The 17,111-nt window shown below is 58.4% G+C and overlaps 1 protein-coding gene across 2 annotated transcripts; it reads right to left on the minus strand.

The window, feature by feature from the left end:
- Positions 1-814: 814 nt before the first annotated feature.
- LOC147414029 (peptidyl-prolyl cis-trans isomerase H-like) lies at positions 815-7,363 on the minus strand. 2 transcript variants are annotated; one of them, XM_086476158.1, is made up of 9 exons: positions 7,298-7,363; positions 6,612-6,676; positions 6,224-6,247; positions 5,668-5,712; positions 5,183-5,225; positions 4,125-4,217; positions 2,493-2,580; positions 2,158-2,198; positions 815-905 (listed from the first exon to the last, which is right to left on the minus strand). In XM_086476158.1, exons 1-9 carry the CDS (start codon positions 7,361-7,363, stop codon positions 837-839), a joined length of 534 nt encoding a protein of 177 aa, XP_086332284.1. In that variant the 3' UTR covers positions 815-836. The 2 variants fall into 2 exon arrangements, with proteins under 2 accessions (XP_086332284.1, XP_086332285.1); XM_086476159.1 differs by lacking the exons at positions 5,668-5,712; positions 6,224-6,247.
- Positions 7,364-17,111: the final 9,748 nt, after the last annotated feature.

Genomic DNA, 17,111 nt, shown 5'->3' on the forward strand with positions numbered 1-17,111 from the left:
GCCTCAGCGGTTTTCACGGGAGCGCTACTTGCTGCACGCATCAGCTCACCCTGAGCCAGAGAACGCGGGCGTCCTCCTGGGTCTCCATGCCGGGCCTCTGCACCCGCCTCCGAACCCAAACCCACCAGCGCCTCTTTCTCCCGGCTGATTTTAAAGGGTCTGGACAAGTAACTGACTCAGCTGGCTGAAGCTGGGCAAGGCAGATGCCCTCCTTGTCTCCAGCAGCTGAGAGGCAGCAGGCTGCAGAAAGGCAGTTCCTAAAACCTGGCTGGGAAGTCAGCGAGGTGGCACCGGCCTCGTCCCTAGAAGGGAAAAGCTGCCGGTCTCAAGCTGGATCTTGGCCAGAGATCATGTGCTCCAAGCAGAAATGATGAACAAGCCTGGGCCTGAGGACAGCCCTAAAGGGGACCCCACCCATCAGCACGGGTCTGCCCATCTGCAAGAAAGCCTGGGAACAAGGTCATCCCTCTCTTCAAAAGCCTATCGACGCCACCAGAAGTACCAGGGAAACGAAAGAACAATTACATCCCCTGTTGTCACTTCATCAAGCAGGAGGAGCTCCCCAGAGTCTGGAGTGCCACAGATCTGAAAGACTCTGTTATGGAAGCGGGGACAAAGTGTCTTCGTGGGCAATTCCAGACCTCTCTGGAAATCATCGAATGGAAGGCCAAAAACGGTGGGGATTTGCTGGCGCTTCACTGAGCTGAGTCAGCTCTCTACAGACTCAAAGGACTGCGAAACTAAGTCAAGAGAAAAGGAAAGGAGCAGAGCAGCCCAGAGGCTGATTGCACTGGCGGCCTGCGAAGACACACTTACCCCATTTCTGTTTCACTGCTCTACATTTCCCCGCACTGGGAGATCACAACTGGCAGCTTGGGTTTGTTGTTTGGACCCGTCGGCACATTCTGAGGACAGACAAACGTATAGCGTTAAACCTCATAAAAGCTCGGCAAATCCCGCGAGTGACAGGTACTCCAAGACCGGCTGAGAGAGAGATGCCTACAGCATCAGGAACCGGGAAATCCAGACACAGCTCCGAGTCACACAGAAGCACCATCACGCATTTGGGCAACGGATCCAGCCATAAGCTGCTGCACTCTCTCTGCGGGCAGAGGTTTGGGATACAGACCAGACCCCGATCCCTCCAAGGGGAGGGAAGGCACAGAGCTAAAGCCAGAGAGCTCCTCCTGAGATACAGCAGGCATCACGTCGCTTGAGGCTGCTCTGGCCTAAAGCTTGAAAGTTACTAATTACAGCTGCAACACGCGAAGCAAACTTGCCTTTGTACGGCCTTTGCGGAATCCAAACACCAGACAGTCCCACAGCAACCCTCATTCTGAACCTCTCCTTCTGCTGGACTCAGCTGCTCCTTTCTGAGTCTCTCACTTATTTCCCTCAACTCGCCCCTCGCTGCAGTGACGCACAAGGCAGGCACACCGCAACCCTGCCATCGGTGCTCCTGGCAAAGAGGGTCAGCAACACGTGCATCACACCGCGCCGTACCCTTCCTTGCACGGGACCTTTTCTCAACACCGGACGGGGGTCAGCTCTGTGCTCGCCCCGCTTCCCAGACCGAGGGTGGAGGCCCTTGCGCACATTAGCCAGGCGCGGGCCAGGGAGTTAAGTTTCGCCCGTCTCGAACTCACCGCTGTTTGTTACATCTCCTCATCTACTCAGACACCCAGTCACGACGCTGGAAGCCCTTCAGGAGATGACTTTCATTTTTCTTATCAAACACGCTGATCACGGATCAGCAGAACTGATCATTCAGCATCCACGGAATAATCCCGGGCAACGGCACAGAAGTGATCTGCTTCACACCCTCGTCTGGGTTGCTGACGGAACAGCTTTTCAATTCAGCTTCCCCAACAAATGCAAAGCGTCGCAAATAAAGCCACAGGAACACAATCCCCGCTCAAAGACCAACCAGCAACCACGACAGCACAGCATTTCTAAAGTCAATCTATAGGACAGCATTTGCCTCAACGCCTTTCCTGCCATTTTATAACAACGACAACCGGTAATACCAGTTATCAACGCTGCTGTTCCCTGGTACCCTGTAAACAGACAGCGGCAGAGAACAGAACCACCCTTGTCAATCCTCTGTACCACTTGCCCAAGGGGACGTTCGCGGAGAAATGGGCAAATTCAACTTACTTCCATTTTTCTCATGACCAACAGCCCATCGACGATTTTACCTAGAATGAGAAAATTCTTCCATCTCAATACGGCCGGATTTACCTTTGCTCCCCGCCACTCATCACAGGTACATGCACTTTTGTTCCCGCTGGAAAGTCTGGTGCAGTGTAAAGCTACTGGCCACGTCAGGGCTGGCTTCCGAGCTCTAAACGGGCAAAGGAAACGATCCCTCTTAAAACGTGCTCCACAAGCGAGGGGCGAAGAACAAGCAGTCCCCGGCTGTTTCTTCGAGCAGCTGCGCCACAGGCAGTGTCCCTCAGCCGGGACGCCAGGCTGCCGCTGCCGGTACTCACCGAACACGACGGGTTTCCCATCCAACCAGTCACATTTGGAGCACGTAACGAAAAACTGACAGCCGTTGGTACTGGGACCACTGTTTGCCTGGGGGGAGAATGGCAAAATACCAACAGTGTACAATCAAAGACTTGCCAAAACCGAAGGCAGACGCGCCTCACGTAGGAAAAAGCTGTTGCTCTAGACCCAGCCTAGCTTCTTTTTAGCTTGTGGCTACACAAACCACGGGCAGCAGATACGCATCCGCAGGAGAGCACCCCGGGCTGGGACGCGGCACGCCACCCAGTCTGGTCATGCCGCTCTCACCAACTTCCCACCGTACTTCTACGCAGGCACGTTCAGCACAAGATCGCGCTGAAATCTGGGCTCTAGGGCACGCTCCTGAAAAAAGGCCAAACTTTTTGGTGGCGAGTCCTTCCTGGCTGCAGTATTGTCCCGGGGAAAACTGAAGAGACAGAAACCAGGGCAGAAAAAAAAAAGCAGCTTTCTGCTAGTTGGAAGGTTTCCTCAGGACAAACCAACCCAAACGTGTCTGTTCTGACGACCAGGATGAGAAAGGCAACGATCCCAGCGGCACAGGGCTCACGGAACAGCGCGATGCGGACGGCAAATTGAATTCACACCTGAGCGCAGCACCCGGAGCGTGCGCGCTCTGCTAAGAACACGGCTCTGCCACGCTTAAGTCCATTCCGGTTTTTCAAAGCTCTTTGGACACCCAGGAGATACTAAAGCCCGTTTCTGGGCCGGCAAGTGAACTGGGCACGTTTTGCAGCTGCAGGGCTGCACGGGACACAGTCCCGTGGCAGTTTTACTTATCGCTAGCCAGCTGCGGAAGGACCCAGCTGGGAGGGACCACGGCTTGGCCCGGCAGAGCGACTCCGGAGCCACGCCGCTTTCACACAAAGCTGCCGAGACCAGCGCGGGATCCCTCGTCCCACGCCACGGCACACTGCTCGCTTAGCTGTGTCGTGACACCTCTTTCTGGGCCGTGCTTGGAACGGGAGGAGTAACTAATGCACATGGCGAATGCTCTAAGCAAGTGCTTTAAGGGCAGGGCAGCTGAAAGAGCTGGGCGAGAAGCAGCTGCGGACAGGAACGCTGCAGCACCGGCTCCGCTTGCTGTCTGTGGCCAAAGTCAGGGTACTGTTCCTACCAGGCAACGGGCAACGCTTGCAGTTTTTCCTACAGCGTGGAACAGGAAGCCTATGTTAGCAAAGGCACCCTGGGAACGCTGCTACGGCTTCGGAACGCCCCACCTCTTTGCCTCCCCCTTGCTGAGGTCAGTGCTCGGTAACAGCATCGGGGAGGAAGAAAACCCCACCGCTTGCCACCCTACACAAACCGCAAGAGCCACCAAGCTCTTCTCAAAGCTCATCGAGCAAAGCCTGCCCCAGCCCTCCAACGGGGGAAAAGAAAGGATGCTGCAGGATCATCATCGGGACTTCGCTGTTCCTCCACGCATTAACCCACGAGCAGCCTTCTGACGAGCACTCACACAGCCGGTCTTTCAGCCCTTGGGTCCAGCGGTGGAGATGTCTGTTGCCTGGCAAATACCCGATACACCCAGGAAAAGGGCACAGAGAAAGTACCTAAAGCTTTTCCGTCTTACAACGGCAGTGTTTTCTACTCACCATAGAGAGCAGCCCAGGAGCAGAGTGTTTCAGCTTGAAGTTTTCGTCGGCAAAAGGACCCCTGTATATACTGGCTACTCCGGTGCCGTCTCCCTGGGTGACAGAGGTGCCCCGTCAGCCTCAGCGCTTGTTCTGAGCCAGCGCTACCCAACGGTTCAGTTTATTAAAACACAAATTTAAAAGCCCCACGCAAAAGGACAGGGCTCAACTCTGCCCCAAATGGATGCTCCCCTGCCCTCCATACGCACCAGGAGCCAACACATTCAATGTCTGGTGCAAGCCCTAATGCTTGAGCAGCTCCAGGGGGAGGAATAAAGCCCGCGGGGGCATCGCAGCAGCATCGCAATTAGCGACCACCTAAAGTCTGCTGCGGCTGAGCCGCCCGCCGTGCGGTCACTCCCCTCAGTGACTTTCAGACAACCAAGTTTTAGGAAGTTTGGATTAAAAAAGCTTCATCACGCCCCCTCACGTTTTGAAACACTTCCAGAAATGAAATCATTTTACTGGGTCCTAGGACAGCCAAGAGACCCCGCGGTCCTCCAGCCTTCCCCACACACTCTGCTTCTCCCCAACTCAGAGCACGACCACCACTGCCGGCACAAACTCTGTCCTCTTTTGGCACAATTCACTGACAAAATTGCACAGAAACGATCTCTTGCACCACATGCTTCTCGGTTCTCTACTTAAGGTCTCTCTCCGCAAAGCAAACTCGCAGGGTTTCTTGTTCGGGGGGACAGGAGAAGGCGGGGAAGGACAACAGGGTAAAAAAAAAAAAATCTTTGCCAATTTGAAAAGCCTCGAGCTGTACTGCCACGGGGCTTTTTAGAGAGGAACTCTTTGGGGGAGGAGAGGGTATGTGCACACAAGACTCACGATTCCTTTCCAAGTACATTACAGCCTGCTGCAGTGAGATGGCAGCAAAGCTACAAGGAAACCTCCAGTGACTACTGGGTACCTCAAAAGAGAGCCAACAGATCCCCCAAATCAGCACGCACCCTTGGAAACAGTGCCTATTACACCACGCAGGAGAAGCCCCAAAGGAATACAGAGGTACATACGTTTACAAAGTCACCTCCTTGGATCATGAAATCCTTTATTACCCTAAACAAGGAAAAGAATACTTAGTTCTCAGCAGACAAATGCCTCAAGAAGAATACTACGTGGTAAAAAGGAGTTTGGCCTCGCAGCAGCACCACGGAAGTTATCAGGGCCTACGAACGCTACAGTCTCAAGTCTACCACAAATATTAACTACTGGTTGCTATCAGGTGATTTGGGAGCCACTGCTCTTCGACCAGGGACAGCGATTAGGTGACAGATGCCAGAAAATGATCTCTGACCTGGCCCACCAGGAACGGGGGATCCCTCCCAGTGACCCCAGCGTACACGTCTGACAGCGCCCCCAAATCCCCCACAGCTACAGAAGGACAATTAGCTGCCACCCACAAAGGCCTCCCAGACCAGTAACGCCTTGAAGGCGCGTCTCAAAACCCCAGCTGGCTCAGGCTGCTATTTAGGTGCCTGAACAAAAGCAGGGGAATTACCTGTGGAAAGTGCTTCCTTTATAACCCACAGGGACACCATCTTTCCTGCAAGGAAATAAACAGGAACATCACTGCGACTCACTGGACAGCCCACGCAAAACCCTCCCAGGGATCCGGAGCCCCAAAGGGCTGCCCTGTACCTCAGCAGCTGCCTTGATACACAACCAAGCGCTGCAGCCTGGCTCTCAGCTGGTGCTCTCGGAGGCACAGGGAAACCTCCGGTGGGCCCTGCACATGAACTGACGTCGTTCCCTACAACCTCCACACCATCACCTTGACGGGATCCCGCGGCAAGCTGCAGCACGGGCGGCTGCAAGTTGCAGACAGGCCGTTCTAGAGCGACCTGAGCACGAACACAGTCATGCCCAAATGGCAAAGTCTGCCACCTCCGCGACTCACCGACGAGCCCGGCACAACTTCATCCCAGCAGGTTTCTCTCCCTCTTTCCTTTTGTACTGGGACAGTGAGAGAAAATCCCAAGTGACCCTTCTTCCTACTTGCCCAGCCCTCTTTCTCGCAGTAGCCTACTTAAAAAGACCCACTAGAACCCACTCACCTGAATTCCCCCGTACAAAACTGCCTGGAAAACAAAAAAGAGAGCAGAGCGTGAGGCACATCCGTCGGCCCGTGGCAAAATAACCGGGCGGCGAGGAGAGCCCTACCGTGACCTTAAGGCAGCCCCCTTCATAGATGCACCGGGCCTATCGGAAGCTCCACCGAGGGAGCAGAGAGGGACCGGAGGCCTTCACCTTCCAGCCAGACGGGCTCCCCCGGGGATCAGCATGCTGCACCGTCACATCTCTCTGGCAACGCAGAGAGGAGCAAAGCAGGTGCAGCAGTTCGCGGGGGCAGGCAGTCGCTCTGCCACCAGAGACGTTCCTGCACCGAAAACCCTTCGCAGGCCGGCTCCAGGCTGAGCCGCAGGAACGCCGGCCGCTCCTCACCTGAAGTTCTCCGCCGTTTTGGGGACAACGTCGGCGAACAGCTCCATCTTCATGCGGCCGACCTCCTGGGCAAGACGGCGGCCACATGAGCCTTCTGGGCCCCACTCGCACCCACCGGCCTCCCCACCGCTGCACCCAGGCAACTCCCGCCAAGTCAGCCTCCTGCTGCAACCCCAGCCCTGCAAGCCCCCTCCCGATGCAGCCCTGCACCTCCACACCCCTCCCCCGCAGCACTGCCCCAAGCCCCTGCCCACGCGCCCCTGCAACCCCACAGCCCCCGCTGAACCCCGACGCGCCCCTCCAACCACTTGCGCCCCTCACAGCCCCACGACGGACCCTGCGACCGCCCCCTCCCAGCGCACCCCCACCCTTGCGCTCCTACACTCCCCACGAGACCCAACAGCCCCCCCCGCACCCCGGCCAACCCCCTCCCGCACCACCAACAAAAAGACCCCGCCCTGCACCCCTGGCCGCTCCCCTCCCCTCCCCTCCCCAACAAGCCCCCCCCGCCCTCCCGCTGCACCCCCGCAACACCCCACCGCACCCCCGCCGGCCCCTCCCGCTGCACCCGCGGCCCCCGGCCCCGCCGCGCGGCTCCCGAGAGCCCCAGGGGCCGGGGCCGGGGCCGGGGCCGGGGCCGGGGCCGGGGCCGGGGCCGGGGCCGGGGCGGCGGCGCCCTCGCCCACCTGCCCGCCGATGGCGACATCGAAGAAGACCACGGGGTTGTTGGGGTTGGACGCCAGCACCGCCATCGCGGCCGCCTCTCCCGGCAGCGGCCGCGGCAGCGGGAGGCGGGGCGCGCACGCGCCTTCCCTCGGCTGCCTTCCCTGCCTGCCGGCGGGCAGCGGCGGGGGCTGGCGGCCCCGCAGCCGGGGCTCTGTGGCCCCGGCCCGCCCCGGAGTCGACCCGCCAGGCCGGGCGGCGCCGGGAGGGTGCCAGGGGCCTGCGGAGGGCTTGAGGAGATTGGCGTTCCCCTGGGCTTTGTCCCTCGTGGGCAGCTCTCGGCTCCCTTCTTGGCAGGGCCGGGCTGCTGCCCTCTGGCCCTTGGCGCCGGCCCCGCCGGGGGAGACCCCAGCCTGCTGCCTCCAGGATGGCTCCTGCCCCCGGGGCTTTCCTGGGCAGCTTGGCAGGGCCGGGCTTCAGCAGGGGGCAGGGCCTGGCCTTCAAGCACGTCTCCTCCTGCCTTAGTGCGGGCCTGCTGCAGCGCAGAGGGTAGACAGGCCAGCTCCAGTGCCCCACGGGAGACTTCAGGGAGCGCTGGCGAGCGGCACTGCTGCGGCCATCACCAGATTGAGGATTTGGGGCTACTGCTTAGCGACCCCCTTGCTCTTCCCACCTTGCCTTGAAGAGCAAGAATTCTAATTGGCGAATAGCAGTAGGAGAGACTAATGATTATGCTGGGAAAGTAAGTCTCAAAGGGAATAAATGATCAAATACGAAATACAATCTCTATTGCCAATGCTGCTAGCACGCCCCTGTAAAGTCCCAGACCGAAGGTCTTCATTAACCAATGCTCTGTTCGTGGTTAGAAACAAGGACAGTCTGTTGTAGTCCAAGATGTCTGCCAGACAGGATTTATTACGGTACCCGCTGTGTGTAATCCTTGAATCATGACCAAAGCAGCTGCGAGCCCCTGGAGACCCAGCAGGAGCATCGACACCGTTCGAGGCCGTCTGCCCCCAAGCCCAACGGGACGCAGCGGAAACGAAGGAAGAGCGACAGCAGGGAACTGCAGCCTCCGGCAGCCTTCAGCAGAGGTGGCTCCAGGGCAGCAGCCAGGGGGTTGTGGGTGCTCCAGAAGGAAGCCCGAGCGGTCCGGGCTGTCCCAAACGGCACGTCATGGTGACCGGGTTGCCCCGACAGGTACACGGAGGAGTCGTGAAAGGCACAGCAAAGGAGACGGGGTGCAGGAGAAAGTGCAGCAACGGAGATGGGGTGCAGGAGAAAGCACACGGCGGGGCCTGGAGATGCAGCCAAAGGCACAGCAAGGAGTTGGGGGAGCCCGAAAGGCACACCGCGGGGCCTTGGGCTGCTCAGAAAGGCGTCCTTAGGGGCTTTATCGTCCTGAATGGCAGTGCAATTGCCGTGGAGACCACTGAAATTCACACCTGGGGGGCTGGGGCACCCTGAAAAGCACAGCCGCGGGCGGCAGGAGCAGCTAAAGGCTAAGTGAGACGTGCAGGGGAAGCCCAAAAAGCCGAGCAAGGGTCTCGGAGCAGCCCAAAATGTACCCTGGTGGCCTGGGGTAGCCCTCTGGCAGACAGACAGAAGGCTCTACGGTGTACCAAAGGGCACCCCCACACACCCAGGGGTTTTGGGCGCACAGAAAGGCACGTTGAGGGGCGCGGGGAGACCCAGCATCACACCCAGGGGTGCAGCGTGTGCCCAAATCCATGCGCAGGGGGGCTGGGCACACCAGTCGCTTCCCCTTGGCCCCGTGGGCTGTGTGTGTGCAGAGAGGCTCTGAGCGTGCGGGCGCCTCTGCCCCGCCCAGCCCCCAGAGCCTTATGATGTCACTCAGCCGTTCATGACGTCAGCGCACAGGTCCACTAGACCTGGGGCGCTGGCACAGTCCCTGCACACACCGTACCTGCTGGTGCTGCTGGTGCTGTGCCAGTGGCTCTGGCGGTGCTGGTGCTGCCAGTGCAGCCAGTGCTGTTGCTGCTGGTGGAGCTGGTGGAAGCGGTGCTGCCGGTGCCGGCGGTGCTGGTGCTGGTGTCACTGGTGGAGCTGGTGCTGGCGGTGGAGCTCAGCCCGTAGGCAGCTGCCCGTGCCCTGCCGATCCTCGGGGCTCGGCTCCGCCGCTCGCAGCCGGTCCCCGGCAGCGCCCGTCGAGTCCTGCCGGCCCCTGCTGCCCGGGGAGAGGGGAGGCGAGGCTGTGCAGTGCCCGTTCCCACGGGGCCATGAAGAGCATCTGGCGGTTCCTGCGGCGCAGGACGGCGCGGGTGGTGCCCGAGCCCTCCGGGAGCCGTCGTGCCGATGAGCTCCGGCCGCACGGCCGGGACCAGCTGCACCCTGCGGCCGCCACCATCGACTGCGCCCCGTTGCGGCCGGTGCAGGAGCCCGACACCGGCCGCTGGGGCAAGGAGTCTGCCCTCCGTAAGGCGCCACCAGACCAAGAAGCCGTCGAGGAGAGCAACAGCTCTGGGGGGGCGGTACGTAAACCCAAACATTTTAAATTGCCGTCCTCCTCGTAGGACGGCGCTACACGCCAGCGTGAAATCAGACCTTTCCTCGAGTCATGTCCGATGCAGAGTTGTTGACAACTCTTTTCTAAGCTGACGTCAAGCTGGTGGGAGTCCTGGTTCTCGGAAATGCTGCCCCTCTCCCCTCTTCTGAGCTGCTTTCCTAAGTTCTGCCAATCTGTGCTCTTTATCTCTGAACAGACAGGGTCGTGTTCATCCCCTTCCCACCCGAGCCCTGGAAGCCATCAGCCGTCAGATATCGTTGATGCGGAAGTGCGTCAAATAATTGTCCGATTGCTCAGCGTGCGTGAGCACATGTCTCTGGTGCAAGAAACCAACCAGAGCTTGTCTCAGCAGCTGAGCAGAGCTGAAAGAGAAGTGGAAGAACTGAGAAAAGCCCTCTCGGAAAAGACATCGGCTTTACACGTAACACAAAGAGAATTACTTCAGGTCCAGAATCAAGCAAAGGAGCAGCATGCTGTACTCCTTGAGACAGACCAGGAGACGAAAGACACCATCGAGGAGGCAGAAGAGCTGCAGGAGGAACTGGCCAAGCTGAGAAGTGAAAACCTTTTCCTCCGTCGGCAGCTGGGAGAGGCGCAGGAGACCGCCCAAGCACAAGCGGTGAGTGATGCCTTAGGAAGCGAGGCCGTCAGAGTAGAAGAAGGGGTGAGGTGAGCACTGCCCCCTTTTGATGGAATTGCAAAGGTTTTGGCAAGCCCTGAGACGCGCTTAGACATCTGTATGTACGCGTATGCACTGACTGGCTTTACCCCGCTTCCTACTTAAACGCCCTAAAGATTCCTAAAATATTTCAGAAAAAGGTCTGTTATTTGTGGGAGCATACCCAAGATAATAGAAGCCAAATCTGATGGCTCCACTCTTGTCTCTAAAACTCGGGGTCTCTGAAAATACTGGCAGTAGGGCTGGCAGGCCAGGAAGCCCAGACCACCTTCTTGCCGAGGAGATGTGCTGCAGTTTGCTACCTGGTAAATGGCAAAAGCTTGTGTTTTCCGTGGCATCACTTCTGCCGTGTTCTTGCACTAATCAGTGGGTTGGGTTCTGAAGTGTGCAGGATCAAATGAGGTGCAGAAAAGGATTATTATTGCTAATTCCTGATAAAGTGTCTGGTAGCCATTGGAGAGGTGGTGCTTCTCATGGGCTTTGACACCAAGACGTGCAGAAGTGCTTTGAGTAGAAGCATGGAAACCTTTTGTTCCTGTGACTCAGACAGGGAGGGATCAAAGGGATCCGTATCAGATCCTGGCCTATACATTCAGAAGGTTTTTAATCCATGTCCAAATTCAGTCCGAGATTTCAAAGCTGCAGCAAAAGCTAAAGGATTCAGAACACCAACTCCTGGTGGCAGAGGCCCATGTTTCAGACAAGAAACTTCTGGAGGGCGAACTGAAGGGGATCCGAGCAAATGAAGCTTGTGCGCAGCAAGAACTTCACGAGGAGCGGCTGAACAGGTACCCAGAGCTGGGGAAGGGCTGTGCTGGGTGCGGAGGGGAGGCGTGTGCCAGCAAATGCTGCTGGGCCAGCCTGCAGCTCCCTGCTGCAGCTCCACGGCTGGCCCTAGGCGGGCTCAAGGAGTCAGGGCAGCACGGGTTTTACCTCCTTTGTGTCCTTTGGACCTGCCAGTGTCCCTGGCAGAGCTCCCCACATCCCCTCTGTGTCAGATTTGAAAGAGCTTTGGAGGCTTCAGCTGCCTCAGAAGGTGAGTGGCCCCTCCTGCCAGCCCAGTGATTTGGTTTACCCTCCAGCTGCCGGCAGGGCCCTTTCTTGTGCCGCTGGCATTGAGGATCCCGGACACAGCACGCACCTTTCACGTGCCACTGGGAGGTGGGGACAGCCAGGACGTCCTGATTTCTTTCTGCCCTCGCTGTTGCCCAGGGCAGGTGCAGAGCAGCGTGGTGTTGGGTTTAGATCCCAGCCAGCCTTAAATTCACGGAGGCAGGCCTCCACGTCAGTGTCTCACTGTCAGCCCAACGTGCTTTTAGGAAGCCCCTGGAGCAGCAGGTGGAGGAGCTGCAGCAGCAGCTCCAGCATTTGGGGGACGGAGACGTCGCTGGCCAAGACCCAGACGGAGCTGCCAGCCAAGACCGACTGGAGCGAGGTGAGCTGCCGCACAGACGGGTCCTCCTCAGCCGGGGAGATGCCGTGCTGGCGGCTGACTCCGTTTCTAAAGACTGTGTTTAAAGACTGAAGCTAATGGGACGGAGGAGTGACATTTTCAAACTCTGTCGGGGCCCACGGTGGGATTTAGAGATCAGCTTGGTGCCCAGGCTTTTTGGAAGCGTGTCTTCACACAAGAGGTGATGAGCCGTAGAGGACCGCTGCTGCCCAGGACTGCGTGACTCACGTCCCAGGCTATGGGGCAGGAGGGAGCTCGAGCTGTTTCTCTGCTGGTGTAGCCGGGATCCCCACGATCCGTGCCAGATGGGCAAGGGAAGGCAGAGGGGCTCTGCAGCTCCGCTCCCTGCCTGCTGGAGACCCAGCCCAGTGGACTCGGTGACGGCCTGCGGGTGCCATGGAGGGTGACGGACAGTCTGAGGAGGCTCTGGGGTAGATGAGGGCCGCCAGCTCCTTGGCTGGAGGAGGAGTATCCCAGACTTGGTCCAAGCGAAAGGCACCGACTGTCGCCCTGCGCTGCCTCACAGAGAGGCTGGGAGGAGCGTTGGGGCCGTGCGGGTGGCGGAGGCTCAGATGGAGTTTGCAGAATGACTCAGGAGAGGAACTTTGTTTTGTTTTCAGCTCCCCATCACGAGAACCACCAGGCTCTCTCAGCACCCTGCAGGCCACGCGAGACGTGAAGCCTGAAGGAGAAGCCGCAAGCCAAGACTCATCCTCAGGCTTGTCCCCCTCGCAAGCTTCTGAGATTGGGTACTTGAACGTAGCTTTGCCCGGAGAGACCACAGCCTCCAGCTGCAGGAGAGCCAGAGCATCAGCACTCGTTTGTAAATATAGGAGTGTTTTTAACAGTGGCGTGTTTTGGAGAGCATTACTGTCTGTGAATTGTTCAAGGAAGAGTCCTCTACTACCAGCCTACATTTGGACAGTACAGAATTGTTTGGATTACCAAGTGCAATGCCTGTTACCTAGTAGTCAGAGCGGGGAAATATTTGAAAGCTGGGTTAAAACAGGTCGGTCGTTTGACTGCTTGTTGCTTTTATCTTAGGAGAGCAAAAGTTTTCCAAAACTGAAATTTCAATTACATGTGCTTTACCAGAAGTTCTTTCCTTTTACATCTGACCGCTTGGAGGAATTACAGGGGATGGATGTTAACCTGACAGAAGATTCTACAGTGATTCCCTTTTCTAATCACCCTGATGGCGCAGCTGCACGGGGAAAGAGGTTTGTGAAATCTTGGCTTTTGGGCTCTTGGGGCAATCGCCAAATCGGCTGACCTGGCGATTTCTGTCATATAGTTCAACCACAGGATTCGACAGCTTTTTTGCAACTCGCCCAAGCGTCAGGGTGTGCGTGCGTCACCCCAGATCCCCCCGGAGGCTGGCATTTGTAGATAAACTCCGTAAAATGGAAGAGGGGTGGAAGGGGGTGAAGCCACCGGATCTCCCCCTGAACCCCAGTTCCTTGTCCAGTCCAAAATTACAAGGTTTGGAAACGAAACTGGGAGAAGTTGCCTTCCGGCACGTGCCCACTTTTCTGCGCTCCCCTCGATCTGTACTCGGACCTGGTCGTTCCCCTTTGCTCCTGCTCTTCCCCCTTCCACTTTGCTTCGTGCAAGCCTGCGGAGGGGAGCGGGAGGTACCCGAGCACTGAGGGAGGGGACGAGAACGTGCGGAGAAGGAAGATGGGGGGCAAAAGGAGGGGCTCCGAGCGCAAGGATGACGGGTCCAGGGGCCAGAAGGGAGATGGAGGGGGCGAGGGAAATGGAATAGGCGCAGCAGCAAGGAGGGGACCTGGACATCCAGAGGAGCAAAGAGGGGAGATCCTGAACGCTCGCTAGGAGTGACGGAGGGGCCTCAAGGCCCCTTCCCCAGCCGGGGGCAATCCCAACCACAGCCCTGGAGCCACGGGGCAGAGCGGCCCCGCTCCCAGGGCTGGGTGCAGCCCCGGCGCTCCCGGCTGCCGGGAGAGAAGCGGGAGTCAGCAGGCGGGAGCCCGGCAGCGTTAATCCCCGCGGCGGGGCGGGGCGGGGCGGGGCGGGGAGGCCGGGGGGGGGGGACGTGGCGGAGCTGCCTCAGACACGTCCTGAGTGCAGTTAAAGCATCGCCATCAGCCCCCGGAGAACGGCGGCGGGGGCGGGGCTGCGCTGGCGGGGAGCGGACGGGCCCAAGCGCCCCGCTTGGCGCTTGAAGCCGGGTGGGGGACCGGGTCTAACCCCCCGCCCCAGGGGGCGGGCAGCGCGCAGAGGTCCCGAGCCCCGTGCCAGCCCTCGCGGGGAGGAGGGCAAAGGGTCTGCGCTTTGCCCACGGCAGTTTGGGACCTGGCTGAGGTGCCCCTCGGCCCCTCCACGCTGCAGATGCAGGGCCCAGGCTCGGCTCCCTCTGCCTGCGCTTGCGCTGCGCCCCCAGGAGCTCCTTTGCTTTCACCTGCCCGGGCAGTTCCTCCCAGAAAGAAATGCCTCCTGCTGGAGCCGTTTCGGAGCCAGGCTGCAGCCCCGGGCCAGAGGGCTCTTCGCAGCCTTGTCTTTAATGAGCCTTTTCCTCAGCATCCCATCCTTCCTGCCCAGGGGAGCTTCTCTGCCAGAGGGAGGGGGAGAGACTGGGGGGCAGCTGCCCTCCCTTCCCCTGAGCCCTTCTCTAAGGATCACCTTTCATTTCACCTCCTCTTTGCCTCCATCCCCTACGTCTTCACCTTACGTGGGCTCAGAGAGATCCAAGAGCTCTGCTGAATTCCCCAGGGGCAAGGTCCGGGGGAAACCCAGCCTTCTTGTCCACCAAGTCACTTTCCTCGGGCACTTGAAAAATGGGCTTGCCGGTCACAGATTCCTAGCCCTGCCCTTGCCTACGTCACTCCTCCCTCAGAAGAGGAGACAAACCTCACTCACCGGCAACCACCAAGAAGGTATCGGGGAGCTGACCCATCACTCCACCACCTTTCCGACCAAGGCGTATCCCCTCGGCATCAGCCCTTGCAACATCACCCCCAAAGGACTGCCCATTCCCCCATCCTAGCGTGAAAACTGGAAGCCAGGGACCCAGCTTCCCACGTTACACCACGGCCAGGGGGGGACTGGGGCCAAGGTCAGCCCATCGCAAGAACCGATGGGGGGGTATGGCCATAGGCCTTGTCAAGCTATCTTGGTCACTTACGGTTCCAGGAGATCTCCAAGTCGGCTAACGAAGGAAAGAGCTTTCCAACAGTCATACAGTCCCGCAAGGGATCTGCATCGGGACCGTGACCTTGAAACCAGAAGGATATCAAAACTGGACGATGCTCAGGAAGTCCAGAGAAAAACAAGCCTTAAAATACAATGGCAAATAGGGAATCCACCATGCAAGGGACCCTAGGGGAGGAAATTGTGGAGACACCTTCAAATCTCGGTGATGAAGCCTGCGAGGATGTTCATTTGGGGAAGCTCTGTGACCCCTGCTACGCGGGAAGCGAGACTAGCTGATCGCAGTGACAGAAACACATGCATCAGGCTGAGAAAGAGCTGCTGCCCCTGAAGCGTGGAGGCAAACTCTCTAACTCGCAGAGAGTTCCAAAGCAGGTCTGTTTAGCACGGCGCTGGGTGCAAGGGGGGTCGCTCCTCCTAGCTGGCACACGGGTCACATTCTACAACTCTATGTATTACCTCAAAACATGCATATTCATGAGTGTCTGCAATGAGTTCCGAGAATAGCTGGGGATATTATAATTGTTTCTCAGAAAGTATTATAACACGTTTCCTCCTCTTGGCGCGCGCGTGCTGTCATCTGGTGGTCGTCCTTTGGGGACTTTCGGAGGAAGGCTCAGAGTCTTCTTCATCGTGTACTTTCTCATCCAAGCTCTTCCTACTGTCTCAAACATTTCAAGGCTGCTTCTGCTCCCTTATCCTGTGCTGGGTCTAGCTAGCTAATTGCTGCTCACTACTAAGCTATGCTAAATTCACTCTTTACTCCCCAGATCAAGCCTGGAGCCAGCAATACGCTGCTTTCCCTCAGGAAAAAGTACAGTGAATTTGGGTACCCGCCTCAGCAGTGCAAACCTCAGCACTGCAGCTGGCAGGCAGAGCTCCCCCGAGCCGCCTGCAGCCAAGCTCCTGCCTCAGCAGCCCCCCAGGGAAGGGCCATCTGGACACATTTCCCGAGCAGCACCGGCAGCCCAGCCTCTCTCTTTTTGGTCACCTCTATTTCACAGCTGTCACCAGCTTCCAGTTTGCTCCTCGCTCTTGGGAATCTTTAACCCTCCTCCCACAGGAGAGACCCCTCTGGAAAGCGTTCTCGGGGCTGCAGAGGAAAGGGGCGGTGTGCTTTGTGTTTCTTTCATCACCTGGGATTCTGCAGGTACAAGCAGGCGAGATGCCTCGGGCTGGACAGAAGTGAGCACGAGTGACTTCAGGAGCTGTGCAGCCCCAGGAATGGAGACCTGGAAATCCCGACAGCCGGAGCCTGCTTCAAGGACTTCAAACAGCCCCGAGACAACAGAGCACACCAAAGCCCGCCTGCAGGATCTGTCCTCCAGCACATCAGCGCTTGCCACCTCGCGCTGGGTAACGCCCAAGCAAAGGGCGCGGCCCGCACCTCCCCAAGACAGCCCCACACAACACACTCCTGCTGCCCGAGGAGCGGCGGGACGTCCCCGGGCGGTATGAAGCGCCTGCAGGTGACAGAACAGGCTTTGTCCCAGCTCCCTTACGTTTTCATCTGCCGGATGAGGAAACTCACGCCGTAGCCCAGCCCCCCCGAGGGGCGCTTGCGTGTCCCCCAGCAGGTAGGTCAGCTTGCAACCCAATTCTGGAAGGAGAAAGTCAGTTTTTCCACCGACCGGCAGCCTCAGCTGCGCCCTCGGTAACCGTGCAGGATAAGGAGGCCCAATTTCTGCTCCTAGAGCATAAGCATTCTTGGCTTCCCAGCCCAAAGCCCTGCCCTAACACCCACGTCGCACCCAGGTAAATTCCTCTAACGCCCGTGCCACACGACAGCCCGACGGCCTCGTGCCGCCACGCGCCAGGGGAGGTTTTACAAACGCTTGTTTACAACACGACTCGCCCCAGAGCCCAGCAAACTCACGGGGATGAAGCCTGCGCCGCGCCAATTCCTTCTGCTTCAGCAAGGCTGCGTGTAGAAAGGCTCTGGCTGTTCCCAAGACGCCAAGAACCTCTCTGCCAGGCAGCCCGACTTACCTGCCCAGTAAAGGAGCT

The sequence above is a fragment of the Leptosomus discolor genome, chromosome 20 (genome assembly GCF_034619465.1).
Source record: "Leptosomus discolor isolate bLepDis1 chromosome 20, bLepDis1.hap2, whole genome shotgun sequence".
NCBI classification, from domain to species: domain Eukaryota; kingdom Metazoa; phylum Chordata; class Aves; order Leptosomiformes; family Leptosomidae; genus Leptosomus; species Leptosomus discolor.